The 21,236-nt window shown below is 39.2% G+C and overlaps 1 protein-coding gene across 1 annotated transcript in view; it reads right to left on the bottom strand.

Moving 5' to 3' along the window:
* Window positions 1-19,368, bottom strand: part of Eea1 (early endosome antigen 1) — a 125,774-nt gene extending 106,406 nt beyond the window's left edge. The window contains exon 1 of the mRNA XM_026396768.2: window positions 19,123-19,368. Coding sequence (XP_026252553.2) covers window positions 19,123-19,146 — 24 coding nt within the window. The 5' untranslated portion in view covers window positions 19,147-19,368. The remainder of the gene's footprint in view (window positions 1-19,122) is intronic.
* Between the last annotated feature and the right edge of the window lie 1,868 nt (window positions 19,369-21,236).

Genomic DNA, 21,236 nt, shown 5'->3' with positions numbered 1-21,236 from the left:
ACATGGTGGCACATGCCTGTACCCCAGCAACTCAAGAGACTGAGGCAGGAAGATCACAAATTCAAAGCCATTGTGGGCAATTTAGGGAGACCCCCAGCAACTTAGTGAGATCTGTCTCAAAAAATAAAACAGGACTGGCTCAGTGGTAAAATACCCCTGGATTCAATTCCTAGTACCAAAAAAAAAAAAAAAAAAAAAAACTGGAAGACTAATGGACAACTTTCAATCTGATTTTGAAGGTACTGTATGTAGTAAATAAAGATGCTTTTGGGCTGGGGATGTGGCTCAAGCGGTAGCGCGCTCGCCTGGCATGCATGCGGCCCGGGTTCGATCCTCAGCACCACATACCAACAAAGATGTTGTGTCCGCTAAGAACTAAAAAATAAATATTAAAAATTCTCTCTCTCTCTCTCTCTCTCTCTCTCTCTCTCCTCTCTCACTCTCTCTTAAAAAATAAATAAATAAATAAAGATGCTTTTATTCTTTGAAAATAACCTTAGATCAAATTGTGTTAAAAAAAAACAGCACTCTCAAATACTATTTATGAGAGTATAACTATATATATATTCTGAGTTGCTACTAGGAAATTACACAATGAAATTCACAAATATACTTTAAAACAAGTTATTTGTAGCATTGCTTATAATAGCAAAACTGGAAAAGAACTAAATGCCCTTTAATAGGTATCTAATTAAATAAGTTTTGATAATACATACAACAGAAATATAATGTAGTTATTAAAAATAAAATTAGTTCTGAAAATGCTAATATTAAAATATCTGTAAACTGTTAAAAGGGGAACACCCAAACTCATATAAAGAGTGTGATGATGTTTTTATAATGTTGATACATACTAACAATAAAAATTTTGAAACAATACACAAGAAAGCATCAGCAATGATTGCTGGGATAGGGGCTTTCTACTTTCCATTTACACCTTCTATACTGGTAATCCTAACTCCTAGCTCTTAACTTCAAACTTAATACATAATTTCTCTCTTAAGTCCTTTTTATTCTTGCTCTGAATCTTTAACCTTGAAAAGTAATATTCATAATAATAACTATTATGATTACTTGTTTTGTCTTCAGAATTTCTTCTTATTTCTCCACCTTTGTAAAACTGAATACAACTTGATTGATATCAAATCCTGAAGTAGGCTTACTCAGGCTTTTGTATTTCGACCTTGACCTAGAAAATGTATGGTACCAGGAACTCTCCATGTCACTCCACAGATACTTTTCAATTCATCAGAAAACCATGTACAACAAGTACAAATATACCACTTTTAACCTTAACCCATTTACAACAACTTTCAGTTGAATACAATTCCTATTTTCTGAACTGTGAGCAATGCTGCCTAACCTAGACTTATCTACAACTTTAATGAGAAAGCAAATGTAAACACCTATTTTGTTCAATTATTAATGTTAATTTGAATGCAAATATTCAATTTGTCTCTCAAAAGTGGCCTCTAAGAGGCTATCCACACTGTTGCACCTGATTCCACCCTCCAAAGTTTCTTAAGTGCCAGAACACCAAACACATCTGCCTCCTAAATCTTTTCTGTGTGGCCTTCAAGTACACAATGCTACATTATGCAGGAGAAAAGGATCAGAAGTATATACCTATCTAAATGCAACTGGCTCTTATTTTCATTAGGGTAAATCAAGTATTCCAAAAACCAAAGGTCCACCAGGTATGATGATTCAGTATGTGGAATTGAAATTATACAAACATTCATTCAACTTCAAGTTTAGCCATTTATAAACTCTGTAAATTAATTTAAGGCTATTCTCTAAGGCTTAAATTCACATTTGTAAAATGGTACTAATAATGTCAGTCTCTCCAAAGCGTTGTGAAGATTAAAAATAAATGTAAGATGTTTAAATCAGTGCCTGACTTTGTGATAGATATACAACAAAAAGTAGACACATATTACCTATTTCTCTCCCAAAAAAGACCTAGAATCAAAACTTTAAAACTGAAAGGAAGGGGCTACAGTTGCAGCTCAGTGGCAGAGCGTTTGCCTCATATGTGTGAGGCACTGAATTCAATTCCCAGCACCACATATAAATATGCAAATAAAATAAAGGTCCATCAACAACTTTAAAAAAAAAGTATTTAAAAAAGAAAACTGTAAAGAAGGGACTGGGGATATAGCTCAGTTGGTAGAGTGCTTGCCTAACATACACAAGGCCCTAGGTTCGATCCCTAGCACCACAGCAGGGGGGACACTGAAGGCATTCAGAAATCATCTGTTCTAGTTGCACTACTTCATAGATGAAGAAACTAAGCCCTAGAAAGAATAACTGGCTTGTTTGATATTACTCTGTTATCTAATGGTAAGTTGTAACCCAAAGCTAGGTTTCCAAGGTCTCAATCTGTATTCTCTCTACAATTTCAAAATGCTTCTCATTCATCTCTCTGATTGCAATCAAGACAAATTCTCTGATCTGAACATCTTCATTGATAAACTACAAGGACAGGACAACATCATAAGTCCTTCCAACTTCAAATTCTCATTCCATGATTCATTTAGGCCCTAAACTAACTTACAGAAACTAAATCAGTTATATTGCTGATTTCTATAAATGAGTAGTTCTCTTCTGGTCACTATCAAAACTCTAAAATTTAAGTTACTGGTTATTAACAATTAGGCAAAGGTAATTTACTTCTCAAATGTAGCCAAGCCAGGAGGGGAAAAAAAACAGTCAAGTCAGTAAAACACTAAGACAGTTATAACTAATTATAGATAAAAAGTTACAGTAACTAAACTAGGCTTATAGATATCTTACAATAATTTAATATTAAGTAAAAGAGAAAAAGCTTTTAAAATACCCAACATACATATAACTAAAATTTATATATATATATGTACACATATATTTTATACACACACACACACACACACACACAGCAAATTGAGAGTACAGAATGTTTTGATTCATCAAATATAGATAGACACCAATGTAAGAATTCATGGTCTAGTTTTGAGAAGTCATGTTTTTTTCTTTAGTTTTAAAATCACTTAAGGTAACAGGGAAAGATGCTGACAATAAAATTTTCTAAACAGAGCATGTGTGGGCCATGCTCAAAATCCAAGTAAATGGAACTGAAAACCTATTACATAAGCCGGGTGTGGTAGCACCTATAATCCCAGCAGCTGAGACAGGAGGATTGCAAGTTCAAAGACAGCCTCAACAACAACCAGACACTAAGCAACAATGTAAGACCCTGCCTCTAAATAAAAATATAAAATAGGAATGGAGATGTGGCTGAATGATTGAGTACCCCTGAGTTCAATCCCCAGTGCCAAAAAAAAAAAAAAGTCTATTACATAGCACTTCATAATCTAACAAATTCTAATCTACTGGTTGTGAATACCTGACATAAAAAGATAGGTAGAACATTTGTTTCAAAGAAGTGGAACACAGGGCTGAGGTGTTGCTCAATAGTACAGTACTGTCCTGGCACGTGCAAGGCCTGGGGTTTTATCACCAGCACCACAAAAAAATAAAAAGAATAAATTCAAAGGAGTAGAACACAAAATTCATAACATTAAGATCCATCCTAAATATAATCATTTTCTATGATACAAAAATCCCAGACAAAAAATATCCAGATAGTAGATGATCGTCATAATTCAGGTTCCCAAGGAAACAGATTCAAGAAAAATTTACAAGCGGGTTTCTGGGGAAGTGACATCAGGGACAACATCTGTGTGGGCGTAGGGGAATTAGTATGATTGGGCTGAGGGAGAAACTGACAGTAGTGAACAGTATCACAATTGCCATAGCAGTCTGAGCTAATCCCACTAAGAGTTCTGAAGCTGGGATGGTTCTCCACCTAAATCCCTAATCACCAAAATGGATATTCTTTGTATCTTCCACAGCAACCAATAATGAAGTATAGGCTGCTTCCAGAAAGGGGACATAATTTTGGATGAGACAGCTTTTTCTTGCTAGGGCAATTTTCAGAACGAAAAAGAGAGAGAGAAAGAGAGAGAGAGAGGTATTCATGACTCCAGGTAGCTAGGGGAATGTGTCTCCATCCTGAATGGAACTTAGATGTCATACTACAATAATGTACCCTGGCCTGAATATGTAGTTCGAGAGATAAAGAACTTGACTAGTACATGTGAGGCCCTGGGTTCAATCCCCAGTACTGCAAATAATAACAACAATGACAACAACAATGTACCTTATTTACATGTGAGACACCATAAGGGCTATACACTAGGGGGAAAAGATACTAGAAGAAAGTCTAATATCTTTTGTAGACTATAATGTGACTGGTGCTGCTGTGACAGTCGCTTTACATAGTTTTATCAAATTTCATCAGTGTCCTTACCTCCTGAAGATATTTTTTCTCAGCAAAGGTGCTAGAGAATAGAATAAAAGATATCAGGATCTGTTATATACCTGAAATGCTATATATTAGCAAACAATCTGCACTCAAAATCCTCGTTCTTCCTTGATTTTCAGCTAAAACTTTTTGGGGGGAGAGGGAGTAAGGGGTGGTACCAGGGATTGAACCTAGAGGTACTTGGCCATTGAGCCCAAATATATTTTTTTTTAATCTTTTTGAGATAGGATCTCACTAAATTGCTTAGGCCTTGCTAAATTGTGGAGGCTGGCTTCAAACTTGTGATCTTCTTGCCTCAGCCTTCTGGGGCACTGGGATCACAGGCATGTGCCACCACGCCCAGGTCAAATAAAACTCTTATGCTGAAAAACATTTTAGAGATTCCTAGAGGGTGCCTTAGTTGGACAGATAGGGAAAATGAAGACCAATTTATTAAAATCACACTGGGAGCAGAGGTAGGACCCAGCGCATATCTATAATCCCAGCTATTCAGGAGACTGAAACAAGAGGATCATAAGTTTAAGGTCAGCCTGGGCAACCTAGCAAGACCCCATCTCAAAAACTAAAGGCAACTTCTAAATATTATTTAGCTAGTAAAACCGAAATAACTACTGAGACTCTGAAAAAACTTTATGTAAAACTTTCAACCGTAGTTTGATATTAAAAACTGAGATGAGGAAAAGCATGTGGTTTTTATTAAATTACACTGACTGCTATGACCTCTGTTAACACTTTAACAGATATCTATGCAACTATATCAATCATATTACTATATTAAATGTAATCAGTCATAGGGCATGCAAGGGCTGTGATGCATCCCAAAGTAAACTGGTCTTCCATTGTAAGAACATAGACAAAGATGGCCAGGTTATATGACTCATGCCTATTGCTGATTGACCAGTTATGATCACTTGGATTCAACAGCAGCTAAACACAAGCTGGCTGGCAATCAATAAAATGGCCAAGTGGCAAAAAAAAAAAAAAAAAAAATTCTAAAACAAAGTCTGTTCCAATACAAGAATAAACAATTATAGCTGAGTCCCATGCTTAGGCCTTTGAATTACAAACAATGAAGGAATGAACAATTAGTTACAGAACCTCGCACTATACTGATAAACTGAGTAGTAATAAAATAAACTAATAGTGCATGAGGAGATTGAGCAAACAAATTTATAACACAGCCAAAATTTCAAAAGACCATAGATCTCAGTGTGTGAAAGCTATGAAGAAAATTAGGAGAAAGAAAAAAAAAACTAAATGATAAGAAAATTAGTTGACTGCAAAAACAGAAGAATATAGGCCCAACGGCATAAACAAATGAAGAATTCCTGAGTCCTTTAACAGCTGAACCCTACAGTGAAAATAGCCCTGATAGGAACAGCACTGCTTTGATTCCTGCAAAATCTTCCATTGAATTAGATCCCAAAATCTTACTTTGGTATGCATGCCCTATGACTGATTACATTTAAAATAATAATATGATTGATATAGTTGCATAGATATCTGTTAAAGTATTAATAGGGGTCATAGCAGTGGATGTAATTTAATAAAAATCACAGAGGCTCAGCTCAATACTACATTTTTGCTTTTGGAGTTCTATGAAATTCCATCTTTCTTATGATCTAGTGTATCCTTATAATCATCCTTATACTATTATTTGAACTAATTTGTTGGGTCCAAATCTGGACCTAACCCTTATCTGGTAGTTATTTAACTATTTAATTTAATGAACCACCTAATCAGAGCCATTATCACTGTTTCAGAGCCATGGAAAAGTTTATTTCTAGAAAAATAATCTGTAAAAGAAGTTGCTACAATGTTGCTACAGGCTGGATGGGTCCCCCAAAGGTCCATGTTAAAAGTCCACTGCACTATTGGAAGGTGGTGAAACCTTTAAGAGGCAGGACCTAGTTGGAAGACTTCCAATCATATTGGGGACATGCTCTTGAAGGGAATATTGGAATCCTGTTCCCTTCTCTCTCTTTGCCTCCCAGACACCACGAGATTAGTAGCTTCTTCTCACCCTTATTATCCTGCCTTGCCACATGCCAGAAAGCAATAGGGTCTACCCACTAGAACTGAAACCTTTGAAACCATGAGCCAAAATAAATCATCTCCCTTTATAAGTTTCTTTAAGGCCTTTGTTACAGTAACAGAAAACTGACGCAGATGTGTTTCATGGTGCCACAATTTCTAGAACAGGAAATCTTAATTATAATACTCCACCCCATCTCCAACCTCAATTGACTAGACCAGCAATTGACACTTGACCCAGAGGAAGCAAGTCTACTGGCCAGAGACCTGAGCTGACTTGACAAGAAAAGATGAGAAAGATGTTTCAAATTCTTCTCTTGGGATTTGGGAAATGAGATACCAGATCAATTTTCTATGCAAAGCTCAAGTGAAAGGCATGCAGAATCATGTCAGATGGCCATTTGGAATCCTGGGCTACTGAGTAAGCAGTGGTGTGAAGGATGGACACAGAAAAGCAGAACAAGAATTCACTAGTCCTTGAGAGTGTTAGACAGAGAAAAGAGCTACCTTTATCTCTGACACTATTCTAAGTCCTATTCTCTGGAGACCAAACTAACTATATAGGAATGCTCATTCCTGGATCACTTTGAAATCTTACAATAAATTCTCCTTTCAATTTAAACTGATTTGAGGAAGTTTATAATACTTGAAAACAATAAGTTATTAAAACATGGTCCAAGCCAGGTACAGTGGCGCACATCTATAAGCCCAGCAGCTCGGGAAGCTGAGACAGGAGGATCACAAGTTCAAAGCTAGCCTCAGCAACGTCAAGGTGCTAAGCAATTCAGTGAGACCCTATCTCTAAATAAAAATACAAGAATGGGCTTGGGATGTGACTCAGTGGTCAAGTGCCCCTGAGTTCAATCCCTGGTACCAAAACAAAAGTAAAAACATGGTCCAAGGATGATAGATGACATTCATAATTTGGATATAAGGTATCCCTCAAAAGCTCCCATGTTAATGCAGGAGATTAAATGATTAGCTTGTGAGAGGTGTAGCCTAATCAGTGGATTAATTCATTTGATGGATTAATAATCTGAATGGACTAACTGGGAGGAAGTAGGTCACTAGGGCATGTGCCTAGCACCTCTTTCTCTCTCTCTCTGTTTCCTGGCTACCATGGGGTGAACAACTTTCCTCTGTCACACCCTTCTGTCATGATGTTCTGCCTCACCTCAAGCCCAGAGGAATGAAGTTGGCTGACCATGGACTGTACCTCTGAAACTATGAGCTCAAAATAAATTTTTCCTCCTATAAGTTGTAATGTCAGGTATTTTAGTCACAGTGACAAAAAGCTGACTTACAAAATGCTTCAACACTTTCCATTTCCTTTTCTCCTTAGTTTTTAGATGAGTAGTCTGTAGTTCCTGTTTCTATTTCCTTAATTCCCAGTCATTCATGAAGGGTTATACGAATAACCTCTCCAAACTAAACTAGGTTATAATCTAACTATCCCATTCAGTGGACATTTCTTGGCCCTTATTTGACTTGACATCTCTTCACCATTCACATGTATCTAACACTCACCTCTACTTGTCTCCTGAATGTTAGAACCACAGAACATCTCCACTGATATGTAAGACCTCTAATTCATTTTTCCCAAGCCTGTTCTTCCCAAACCTTGAGATTTTTCATAAGATCATGTACTCCTCTTTCTCTCCTCAACCATTCGATCATGTATTCAACTATACAAATTATTCCCAAGTCAAGAAGTACTATCAATTCTCTCTTAATAATTTCTAAAAATCAATCTATTTTCTATCCCCACCCAAAGTCAATGCCTGAACTCAAGCTTTCGTTATCCTTTAGACCAACAGCCAAAGATCGAAAAATTCTGACTTTTTTTGGGGGGTGGGGGGGGTGTAGTTTAGTGGTCGAGTGCTTACCAAGTATGTGTAAAGCCTTGGGTGTGGTTTGAACCTCAGAACTACCAAAAATTTTTTTAAAGAATATTTTTTTTAGTATTCCAAATGATTTTAATATGCAGCAATTTTAGAAACTATCATAACTTTCTAGCTGGTCTTTCCCTTAATCAGTCATTGTCTCTACACAACCACAAAGTAGTCACATATATTATGGAATCACCAAGCATCAAGCACTATGGTGAACCCTAGACATACTAAAATATGAAATAAAATTGCCAACCTAATGGAGCTCAGAGTCTAGATGGGGAAAAGCCAATTAAGCAAATTACAAAATAAATGTGACAAATTTTCAAAAGATATATAGTGTAGTGGCTATTATACAGTATTTGTTAAATGCTGGACATGAAGGTCAGTATTTTACAAACATTATTTCATTTAATCCTTCATACCACTGTGAAGTAGATACTATCAACAAATTAAAGATAACAAAACTAAGTTTTAGAAAGCTTGAGATTTTTCACAAGATTTTACCTCATAAGTGGAGAAGCCCAGAGCCTATGTGTCTAACTTATTTACAAGGCTACTCTCTAACTTAGTATGGGGTGCTTTGGGAGAAGGAAAAAAAAAATCAAGCAAGTAACTCCTAGTGAGATTGGGGCAAAGGACAAGTAGCTGATAGACAGCACTCCCCATTACCTCCTTGCTAACAACTGGGGATGGGGATCACATTTTCCAACACAAGCAATCCCCGCTGGACAGCTCTCTTCCTACCTTTTTGGCCACTTTTGGTCAGTAGAAAAGATAACTGGAGGAAAGGGTATGAGAAAAAAAGGAAACCTGAAATCTATAAAAGGGGAAGGACACCACCACTCCCTCGAGCACCAGCTCTGGACCCCCTTCCCTCCAGAGGTCTGGGTGTTTGTTTCTGTCTCTCTCTTCCCCACCCTTCCTCCCTCCCTCTGTCTCCCTTCTATTTCTTAAATAAAATTTACTTTTTGCTCTTGCCTCAGCATTTCTCTGGCATTTAATCTTCAACGTTGGGGGAACAAGGACTTGGTCCTGATTTTCAAGACCGGTTTTACTAGTGTCCTTTGAACTGAAATATTACAACTGAGAATAGAGATAAGTTTTCAGAAACACAGTAAGAGATGGCAAGGTCAGGGCATGTATGGAGGTATGTGGATGTCCGAAGTGGTATGAAGAAACCAGAACATTAATTAAGGGCCTTGTGTTTCAAGATAAAAAAAAAAAAAAAAAAGTCTGGACATGTCCTATGGACACTAAGGAATCACTAACAGATTTTAGGTAAAAGAATGACTCAACTGATTTGGAGGTTTTGTTTGTGTTTTGTTGTTTTGCTTGTTTGATTTGGTGAAGAACGTGGGCATCAACTAATTTATTTCTGATAAAGATTAACTGGGAAAAATATTTTTGGAAGATTTTCCTTATTATAAATTTGATCATTTAAAAACTTTCTGTGGCTCCTTACTGTCATACTTCAAAACACTTCACCTTTTCAACTTCATCTATTGTCACTATCCCCATCCATATGCAGAAATACCCACAGTGCCCATATTCTAAGCAAGGCTACATCTCTTGCATTTGCCGCATTCTATCTTAAAAATGGCTTTCTCTCTCTTGCCCTTCCTTGCCTGAGTCATTCTCAGTCTTTAGAAAGCCTTTAGCAATCTCTATTCCCTACTTTCCCCTATGGTAACCCATCTCCACCGAGTCACTTTTTCTTTTGTGCTCCCAACCCTTCCTCTGCATGTCTATTACAGCGTTTATCACATGGCTTTATTATTTAAGTATTCATCTCTTCCATTAACACTAAAGTTTTTTTTTTCAATTCTCAAGTTTTTTTAAGCCCTGCACAATAGTTAGCAAAGAATAAATGTTCAACTGTAGGTTAAATGAATATCTATGCCTAAACTGAGTCCTTATCTACTGAAGGGATGGGGGATATTTAAAAAAAAAAAGGGGGGGGGGGGCAAGGGTCGTGGCTCAGTGGGGGAAGGCTTGCCTTCCACATGTGAGGCACTAGGTTAGATCCTCAGCACCACATAAAAATAAATAAACAAATTTTTTTTTTTAAGAGAGAGTTAGAGAGGAGAGAGAGAGAGAGATAGAGAGAGAATTTTTTTTTTTAATATTTATTTTTTAGTTCTCGGCAGACACAACATCTTTGTTGGTATGTGGTGCTGAGGATCGAACCCGGGCCGCACGCATGCCAGGTGAGCGCACTACCGCTGAGCCACATCTCCATCCCCAATAAACAAATTTTTAAAAATAAAAGAATGTCAGCCTATAATTCCAGCAGCTCAAGAGGCCGAGGCAGGAGGATCCTAAGTTCAAAGCCAGCCTCAACAATATAGAGGTGCTAAGCAACTCAGGGAGACCCTGTCTCTAAATAAAATATAAGAAAGGACTGGGGATGTGGTTCAGGAGTTAAGCACCCCTGGGTTCAATCCCTGGTACCAAAAAAAAAAAAAAAAGAAGAAGATCAATCTATTTTCTAATTGCTATAATACAGCACCTAAACCTGGTTAATTTTTTTTTTTTTTTAAGAGTGAGGGTAGTTTGGCTTGTGGGTCCAGCAGTCTAAGAACAAAGTGTTGGCATCTGATGAGGGAAGCGTGCCAAGTATGGAAGGATAGCAGAAAGGGATGAAGATGCCTGAAGAAGAGGGGTCACGTGGCAAGACAGACCAGAAGGACATGTCAAGCTCATTTTACAGCAACAGGCCTAATCCTGTCTCAAAAGAACTGATGTCCCTATATCTTAATCACCTCCCAAGGATCTGATCTTCCAATATCACCACATTAAGAATCAAATTTCAACATGAGTTTTGATGGAGACAAATCATATCTAAACCAACGCATAGTGATTTAAAATAATGTGTTCCTTGAAGACATATCAAATATCTAAGTATAATAAAACACCAACACAAAGAACAGCCGATACTTATAGAGAACTTACTCTGCATCAGATACTCTTGTGTTTTACATGTATTAATTCATTTTGTCTTCACAACCACCCATAACTATTTTTTGAGATACAGAAAAGTCAAGTCACTTGCCCAAATCACATAGCTAGTAAAGAGTGAAGATACCAACCAGGGGCTCATCTTCAGAGTTCATATTCTCCCCACCCTCACTGCCATAGTCTTGCTATATTGCCCCACTATGTGGCCCAGAACCGCTCCAAAGACCTGAGTTCATATTCTTAACCACTGAGTTATATTGTCTATTTAGCTCAAGCAAAGGCACTGGGATTAGAGGACAGAACATAATGGGGCCCTGTTTCTAATATCTTAATCTCTTCTTTAATCTTAATAAACAAAAACAAAAACTACACAAAAAAATAATTCCACTTAGCTGCTTACTTTTTAAAATTCACTTCAACAAGTTAGTAATAATTTCATCAAACTTGAATGTGCAGCTAATCTAGGGAGCCTTTCTTGGCGTCTTGTTTAAACCAAGGCCCTGTCAATGTGTACTTTGAAGGTTCCCTATGCTCTTCCTTCCTAGTACTCAGCCAACTATGTACTACTATAGTTAAGGATTCTTTGAATAATTCCTCTCTCCTCCCCTGGACACTAAATTTCACAAGGGTTCATGTATGTTTTACTCATTATTGCATCCACAGCATATTATTGTAGGCCCATAATAGATGTTAATATTCCTAAGGGGAAAAAAATCCTTTCAATACTCATTCAACAAATATCATCAAATTCGTACTATGTGCCAAGTATATTCACAGTGTAATAGAAACTTATTGATTTCCTCTGCTTATAGAATAAAGTTTAAGCAAAGCAAAACCTCTTTTTCCCTTTTCTCAAAAAAGAAAAGTTTAAAATTCAGCTGGACCTGTCCGATAGAACAAACAAGAAGCAAAAACACCCCGGCTCTTAGACTATGATACTATTCCCAGTAAAAGTAACCAAGTCTCCTCAGAGATATGGCTAATTGCCAGAAGCTATCCATGAGCCATTCGTGAACTGTGCGTGAAATAAAACAACGTGGAAGCCAAAAGGCAGGAAAGTCTAGTATTGGGAACTCCCAGCAGCAACCCTGCTGGTCTGAAAATACCCAAATCAAGTGACTTCCTACCTAACTCTGTCACAAGTTCAGCACTGCATCAAGCTGAAGCCCCACAGCCTCTCCCAGATGGGTATGGCTTGCCAAAATGCCAATCAACCTGTTTATGCAAGACCCCTTCTGGAGAGGCAAACACAGAACCAAGACTCCTCCCACTGAAACCTTATCCCTGCCTTTGATGTACTCCCCCTTAAAGACTCTGGGCCATTTTTCAGTTGTCCAGTTCCAGCTCCTATCAGGACTGGAAGACCTATCAGGCACTCCACTTTATCTAATTTCTGGCTCTGTCTCAATCTCTTATTCTCTATTTCAGACTTTTCATTTCCCAGGCAGCTCACACCTCCTGAGCCGGAAATTACCCTGGTGGGATGCTGGCCACCCCAAAATGAGCTAATTTAAGAACTAGGTACAGGTAAGTCCAGGATAAGCTTAGGATCCTTATTATGCCAGAAAGTAAAGACATGCTCGAAAAACTTGTGAGGACGTGTCAGAAGGCACAGATGCCACCCTTTAGGGTCTCCTACTGTTCAAATTTGGGACAATCTGAGTATCAAAATAATTAAGCACAGTGATGAGTTATAACCCATTTTAAAAAGGAAATTCATGAGTTCATATCAGAAAGAAGGAAAGAAGTACAGGGGAGAGGAAGGGAGGAACGGAGAGAGAGAAAAGAAGAGGGGAGAAATATAAAACCAGTTGGTAAAAGTGGAAAAGTGCTACAGTAGAAAAATCACCATTTTGTAGCCATTGGCTAGATTGTATCACACAAGAATCAACAATAGGTACTAAATCTAGGGAAATTTTTTAATAAGAAGCAGTAGATGGTCTTAAAGTATCTCACCACAAACTACCTATTAGTTGCAAAGGAAAAGGAGAAAAAAACAATAATTATATAGAAGGAAATTGAGCTACCCCTTAACCAGGTAATCAAAATCAACATTACCTGGGGCTGGGTATGTAGGTCAGTGGTACAGCACCATTTGGCCCTGAGTTCAATTCCCAACACAGAAAAGAGTAATAATAATAAAATAATAATAATAATAATATCACCTGTGAGGGACAGAAAGACATCATGGGTCTCTGGATGCCATAAATTGAGAATACAATATCCCTAGCAGTATTCTTGGCAAGTTAAAAAAAAAAAAAAAAAAAAAAAAAGCAGGAAGGTACTATGTTTGAATCTGTCCCCCAAATGACTATGTCAGACACTTTATCCCTAATGCAACAATATTTGAAAGTAGGGCCTAACTAAGTCATGAGGGGTCTGCCTGCCCTCATGAATAGATTAATATTGTGATTTCAAGGATGCTTACTTATCAAGAGAGTGGTTACAAAAGCAAGTTTGGTCCCTCTCTCACTCTCCCTCTCACACTCTCTTGCCCTTCCACTTTCTGCCATGGGATAACACAGCATGAAGACCCTCACCAAATGTGGAGCCCTCAATCCTGGACTTTTCAGCCTCCAAAACTATAAGAAATAAACTTCCTTATAAATTACCCTCTGCAATATTCTGTTACAGCAACACAACAGGCTAAGATTGAGACAAAATGTATTCTCCAAAAGCATAGAAATGTTCCAGATAAAGGGGGCCAAAGAAACATAACAACTAAATATACTATATACTAAATATCAACAAAATATAATAGCTAACTCTTAACTGGTTCCTGTATTACAGGGGATAAATGCTACAAAGGACATCATCAAATAAGCTACAAAATTGGAATTATGAAGGCACACAAAGTGGCACACACCTGTAATCCCTGTAATTCATGAGGAGGCTTTAGTGGGAGAATAACAAATTCAAGACCAGTCTCAACAACTTAATGAGACCCTGTTTCAAAAAAAAAAAAAAAAAAAAAAACAGCTAGGGAATGTAGTTAGTGGTAGAGCACCCCTAGGTTCACTTCTCCATAACACACACACACACACACACACACACACACACACGCACGCACGCACCATATGAAATTATGGATAGTGACTTGAATCACTGTATCAATTCATGACATTAACAACCAGACTGCAGTTATATAAGAAAATATTTCTATTCTTCATTGAAGTACTCAAAGGTGAAGGGCCATGACTGATTCTCAAATGGCTCAAAAAAATACACCACATACACACGGGGAGAGTGAAAGAACGGAGTGAGCAAACAAAAATGTAAATAGGGTAAAATGTTAACAATAGGCTGGGACTGGTGGTACAAGCCTGTAATCCCAGCGGCTGGGGAGGCTGAGACAGGAGGATTCTGAGTTCAAAGCCAGCCTCAGCAAAAGCAAAACACTAAGCAACTCAGTGAGACCCTGTCTCTAAAAAAAAATACAAAATAGGGCTGGGGATGTGGTTCGGTGGTCAAGTGCCCCTGGTCAACCCCGGGTACCAAAAAAAAAAAAAAAAAAAGTTGGCTAAAGGAAACAACATTTTTATTTCATTTCCTTTTTTAAAAAACATGACAACTAGCAGTATTAATTTACATGACTCATGTTTGCATTGGATACAGCTGAATTAGGCAATCAAGCAACTCCACAATGTTAGGTTTCACAATCTGCAAATTTGTGTCTCAATTTCTTTCTGCTTTAAATACACCTCTATCTCTAAAAAGCACTTGATTTAAAGCTACATCAGGGTACAGAATGTGTGCTGCTATAGCCCCAGTATCTAATACAAAACCAGTTTATAAATATTGCTAACAGGTATGATGCTAATGAAAGGAGAGCAGGAGGAATGAACACATTTCCAGTTCTGAATCTTTTTTACACCATAACTCCTTGCTGCAGTGCAACGTTTATCTTCCCCTCTCAATCACATACATTCTTTAAAACCCCACCTCAAGCCAATATCCCCCAAGGTCACACACAAGTTCATTCTGACTTTTCCTTCTTGGTACTACTACAGTCTTCATTAACTCTATTATTTACTTTAGCACAACATAAGTTGAGGCACAAGTTAGGTCTTTATCCTCTACCCTTCACAGTAACTAGCACAGTGCTAACAACATCAGTGGAGCAGTGGTGGACAAGGGAAAGGAAGATGCTAGGAAAAGGAAAATTAATTTGGAGTTGGAAAATATGGCTGCATTCTCTAGCAGCCTTTGACATCTACTACGTTGTCTTAGGTAAATCACCTAATTTCATTCAGTTTCTATTTCCTCATTTTTAAAATCAGAAAGACAAACCTAATGTCCATAAAAGAAGTCCTTCCACTTCTACAACTATGGAATAATTAAATTAGTTCTTCAATCGCAAGCACCACCAAAAAAAAATCCATTCTTTCTTTAGCAGAATTTTTTACATTTCCCAACAAAAGGAAAACTAACACACTACCATTAAATCACAGTAAATTTATAAGCAGTGAAGCTTATAAACTGCCTATGGTACAAATGCTGACCATCTTTTTGGCCATTAAGAACTTTAAATTCAGGTTATTCTTCATAGAGCTATTAAGAAAATATTGAATATATACACATTGGAGGTATCTCATTATCATGATCATTATTTTCCCAGATGTTTGGAAGTCTCAGGATGACATCTTTTTTAACTTAGCTAATGAAAGAGAAGGAGAAGACAGAGGAAGAAGAGGAGAAAGAAAAGCACAAACCAAATTTCTGTAAAGTACCCTGGGGACCTTATTGGTAACATTCAAATACTGTGAGTTATAATCAATTATAAATACTTTGTCTCTTTCTTCTTTCACAAATGTTATTTAAAGGACATTGTTCAGAAAAAAATAAATATATATATTAGTTAAAATAAAAAGGTCATCTTAAAATAGACTGTTAAAGAAATGCAATATTATTTCAAAACATGGAGCGCATTTCAAACTTCTAAATCATCAACTACAATTTCAATTATACATCCTAATACCTATGCCAAGAAATAACATTATCAGGATAGGATAAAATAAAATGGTGCCATGTCACATAATTTTAAAAATTCAAGTTACACTTGTTAGTAAATACTACCTGCAAAGTTAATATGCATTTTAGACTCTAAATTGTAATAGAAATCACAAGCTTTAAGAATTTATCAAAATGTTCCTATTAAATACTGAGCATTAACACTGACCCATCTAGAAGATAAATTCCTTCAAAGGGACTGTAAGTCCTCTCATAATTTGGTCCCTAGTTACCAGTAGCCTCATCTTCCACCAATCCAAAGCATAATTGCTCAAAGGTTCCCTTTGACTTCATGCCTTTACATTTTCCCTTCCTTCTGTCCAACATGCCCCTTCTTCCTGAGCTGTAAATATGCTCTACTCCCTGAAGCTTTTCCTTATTGCCTCAACACCCTCCCACAAAGAGACCCATGTAGCACTGCAATTACTTCAAATGTCCACCTCCCCAGCCAATCAGGCTGTAAGTTCTAAAGGGAGAAGCTGTATCTTATTAAATGGTTTCCCAGTTCCTAGCATAATACCTGGCATTTACTGAAACCCAATATAAGTACACTGAACAAAAGAAAGTTAACTGTGAGAAACACTTCAAACCTTCCTATTGAAGAACACATACATTTAACAGGGTGGTTCTCACAGGATACTTAGTATAAGTCTATAGAAAAATTTGGTTGTCACAGGGGAGGAAGGGATTTGAGGAAATGCAATGAGCATCTAGTGAGCAGAAACCAGGGCTGCTGCTAACTGTCCTGCACAGGGCAGGCCTCTACAACAAAGAATTATCTTGTCACAAATGTCAATAATGCCAAGGTTAAGAAACTCAGCGGTCAACTGACTTATTCAAAAATGATGTGACATCACATCTCAGCAAAACTATAATAAATTCCTATTTTGCCATTTCTATTGAAACTTCTTTAAGGGTTGATATATACACACCGACACTAAAAATCATCTTTATATAACCTCAGTGCTCAACAGCATGAAGCTAAGAGTCCTAGAAAGCATCCATTTTTTTTTAATTTTTTTAGTGATTGACGGGTCTTTATTTTATTCATTTATTTATACACGGTGCTGAGAATCAAATCCAGTGCTTCACATTTGCAAGGCAAGTGCTCTACCACTGAGCCACAATCCAAGCCCCAGCATCCCGTATTTCTTGAAAACTAATCTTTTAACTACCAGAAGTATTCCCAGATCAGAACAGTTTTATTTATAAACCTTAAAGCAAACCACAGGCAAAATAATTTTCACTCATAGGAAATATGACAGAAACATAATCTGAGGCATGAGGTAATCAGTTCTTCCAGGTCTGATATAAGAAAAATCTCTTACATACTGAAGTAAGTCATGAACAGATAGATGTATTTACTGGTTTGTGTGTGTGTGTGTGTGTATGTGTGTGTTTGTTTATTGGTTCTAGGGACTGAGCCCAGTCTTGCTTTACCACTGAGCCACATCCACAGCCCTTTTAATTTTTTATTTTGAGACAGGGTCTCGCTAACTTGCATAGGGCCTTGCTAAATTACTGAGACTGGCCTCGAACTTGTGATTCTCCTGCCTCAGCCTCCCCAGTTGCTGGGATTACAGACATACACCACTGGTGCCTGGCTAGATGTCTTCACTGTTGAACAAAGGAAATGATGGGGAGAGCAAAAAGCATGCCCTTGCTGCTCCAAATCAGTATTTATCAAGACAAAACCACTGCAGAAAATCAAAGTGTTAATACAGCGAGTGAGATATAAAAGTTAACTATTTCTCCCAGAATATATGATCCAGTCTCACATGACTTCAACATTTCAGAAAAGCTGTGCAGAAGCAACACTCCCTTTCTATATAATGAATGACTCAACTCTCTTTGACACATGCCTTGAGTAAATACTACAAATTCACTAATTTCTCTAGCTATTGTACTCACTAGGTAACCAACTAAGGGGGTTGACACCTAGATTTCCATCATTTATACTTTTTTATACTCCATCAGTCTATCAAAGAGGGAAAAGGTATGAAAAAACTTCAGTACAGTAACTATTACTTAAAAAGAGATTTTAATCATGTTATTCTAGGGACTGATTCCTAAACAAAACATTTACAGCTTTCTAACGTTCTTATTATCAAGGTTTTTCAGACTTCAAATAAAGAAAGCACTAGCAAAAACTGAAGTGTATACCATTTGATAAAGCTTACAGTGATTTTATTCTTGGATAGCTAAAATAAGGTACTGGAGCTTGGAGGGGAAAACGCATTTTTAATTTTAAAAAAAGTTTCCAACAGTGAGTAATATCTTCCGTCTCAGCTGACTTTGCCAGTAAGTGTCAGTCCCACGATCAGGCCCACGCTAGGCCAGGTCTCACGTTACCCTCCAATGCTGTCCAGAAGAGAAAGGAGGCGAGTTGTATGTGGCAGGTGCGTGTCGCGTCCAGTTGAGGGGCACAGTGGGCGGGGAGGGTGGGAAGGGCCAGGCAAGCCGCCCGCAGTCTCCCACGGGGCGTTCTCCAGGCGGGCAGGCGGCTGGCCCGCCCGTCGCTCAGGCACAAACTCTCCATTTTCATTCCCATCCTGGGATTCCGGGAGGGACGCGCCGGCACCACACCCTCGGACTCGCAGTGACAGCCCAGAGCGCGAGCGGGCGTCGGGCCGCGGGGTCTCCGGCCGGCCGCCCGCCGTGCCCCACCCGCCCCGCGACCAGCCCCCGGGCCGGACGAGCAGGCCTAAGCGCCTGCCGGGCTGCGGGGCCTAGAGAAGGAAGGAGCCCGCCCTGAGGAGGTGGCGCCCGCGCCGCCGCCTGGGCTCCCAGCGCGGCGGCGGCGCCCGCGGCCCCGGGCTCTCCCGCTCACGTGCTGCCGGAAAGACGGTTTCACTCTCTTACCCTCTGCAAAATCCTCCTTAACATGGTTTTAACACCACCCGGCGCCGCCGCAGTGACTCTCCGAACCCTACGCGGGCTACTCACTACTCGGGGGCACTCGGACCGGGAGGGGACAAGGGAGAAGATCGGGGCGAGATGGTGGCTGCGGCCGCTCAGGCTGCCCCGACTTCCCCACAGGCGACGAGAGGGAGCGAGCGCGAGCAAGCGAGCGACGCGAGGTAGCCGGCGAGCGCCCGCCCGCCTGCCGGGCCGCCCCCGTAACTGACAGCTGGGCGGGCCCGCCCGCGGCTACCGAGGGGCGGAGCCGCTGCCACCCCGCCCCACGGCCTGTCCGTCCGCTAAGGGCGGGGCTGGAAGGGGGCCGGCCCGAGTCTGTGGCCAATCGGAAGCGGAGGGAGCGTGGGCGGCTGCGTGACGGACAGGCAGCAGGACGCTGGCGCCGCGGCTTCTTCCGGCGGGTCAGAGGACGCTAGGGCAGCTGTGCGAACGCCTGTGCTCCGTCAGAGGTCCGCGCCCTCCCGTCGACAGCGTCCTTCCAAAGGTCCGCCTGGGATGTCCCTGACCCGGGCTAGAGGAGTATACACAGATATGATACCTTCCACTGAGCTTCGGGCAGTTTTGCAAAATTTGTCAGTGAGCCCCTTCCGGTTCCTTCTCCTATTTAAAGGATCTTTTGGGCTTTCCTCTGCTTTTCCAATCCCTGGTTTCCTTTCCCTGCTTCTAATTGCAGTTTAAAAGTCAGCAAAGGATCAGGAAAAGGGATTTTTAAAAATGCTGTAATTTGAATTGACAAGAGAAGTTTGGTCTTATTCTTTTTGGATCTTCTCAGCTTCTTGTAAGGAATTTTAAATCCTATTCTGCTGGTAGATATATGAAGTAAGTCGACTTGTATTTTGCAGATTAAGAAAAAAAATGAAGTCGCTGCTAAACAGGTGCTAGAAAAAGACTTGGACATGCAATTGACGTTTAGGCTCAATGTCATTATTTAAACTTGAAAATCAAAGCTACTGCTTTGTAGCGTTCTGTCAATATTCACAAATCAAGGGGCCCAATTTTCACCCTGGACAGGGAAAAAAACGTTTTTAATATTGCATAATTAAGGAAGGAGAGTGAATGATGGAACTAACATGGGGAGGAGGGGGAGATAAACCTTGAAGTCTACCAGACAATGAATGAAGAGGTTACTGGAAAGTACTTTCAGATCCTTTGAAAAGATGCAGCGAACTAGGTATTGTTTTCAAACCAGTTAATGAATGTGAAAGTACTTTGTAAAGTATAAAAGATTATATAATATGTATTTCAATTCTAAACCTGTTTTGTTTTTTACTGTATCCGTGTTCGTCTCTCTTTATAATACATCAGAACAGTCATGCCTACAACTGACACATTATTAATCACTGTTGATAATGTACTTCAAAGCACACACCCTTCTGTCTTTCTAGACACAAGATTTATTTTCAGACAATATGAGAAACAGTCTCAGAGCATAGGGTGTGTGTTGATCAGCTGTAACAAAGTAGGTGAGAAAGACAACTTAAAGGATAAAATATATTTTGACTCATGGTTTTAGTCCAAGGTCCACTGGCTCCATTGCCCTGGACCTGAGGTGAGGCAGACCATCATAGTAGAAGGGCATAGCAAAGGACAAGTTGCTCACCTAGTTACAGCCAGGAAGCAGGGAGAGAGAAAGGGCCCCAGGATAAGAAAAGGGACACACTCCCAAGGGACACACTCTCTTCAACTAGGTCCTACTTCCTACAGTTTCTATCACCTCATGAGGGTCCATTCATTGATGAGATCAGAACCCCCTGATCCAATAACTTCCCAATGGTTCAACTGTGAACATTGCTGCATTGGGAAACAAGCCTTCAACCCATGAGCCTTTGGGGGACATTTCCAGATCCAAATCATATCAGGGTTATAAAAGTGACTTTTTTGCTTGGTTTTCAAAACTTAATTTTAAATTGTTTATTATGGACCAAGCATGGTGGAGCACACCTGTAATTCCAGCAGCTTGGGAGGCTGAGCCAAGAGGATCACGAATTCGACGCCAGCCTCAGCAAAAAGTGAGGCGCTAAGCAACTCAGTGAGACCCTGTCTCAAAATAAAAGTAC

Source organism: Urocitellus parryii, chromosome 5 (genome assembly GCF_045843805.1).
Source record: "Urocitellus parryii isolate mUroPar1 chromosome 5, mUroPar1.hap1, whole genome shotgun sequence".
NCBI lineage: Eukaryota > Metazoa > Chordata > Mammalia > Rodentia > Sciuridae > Urocitellus > Urocitellus parryii.
This window is presented reverse-complemented; position numbering and strand designations above follow the sequence as displayed.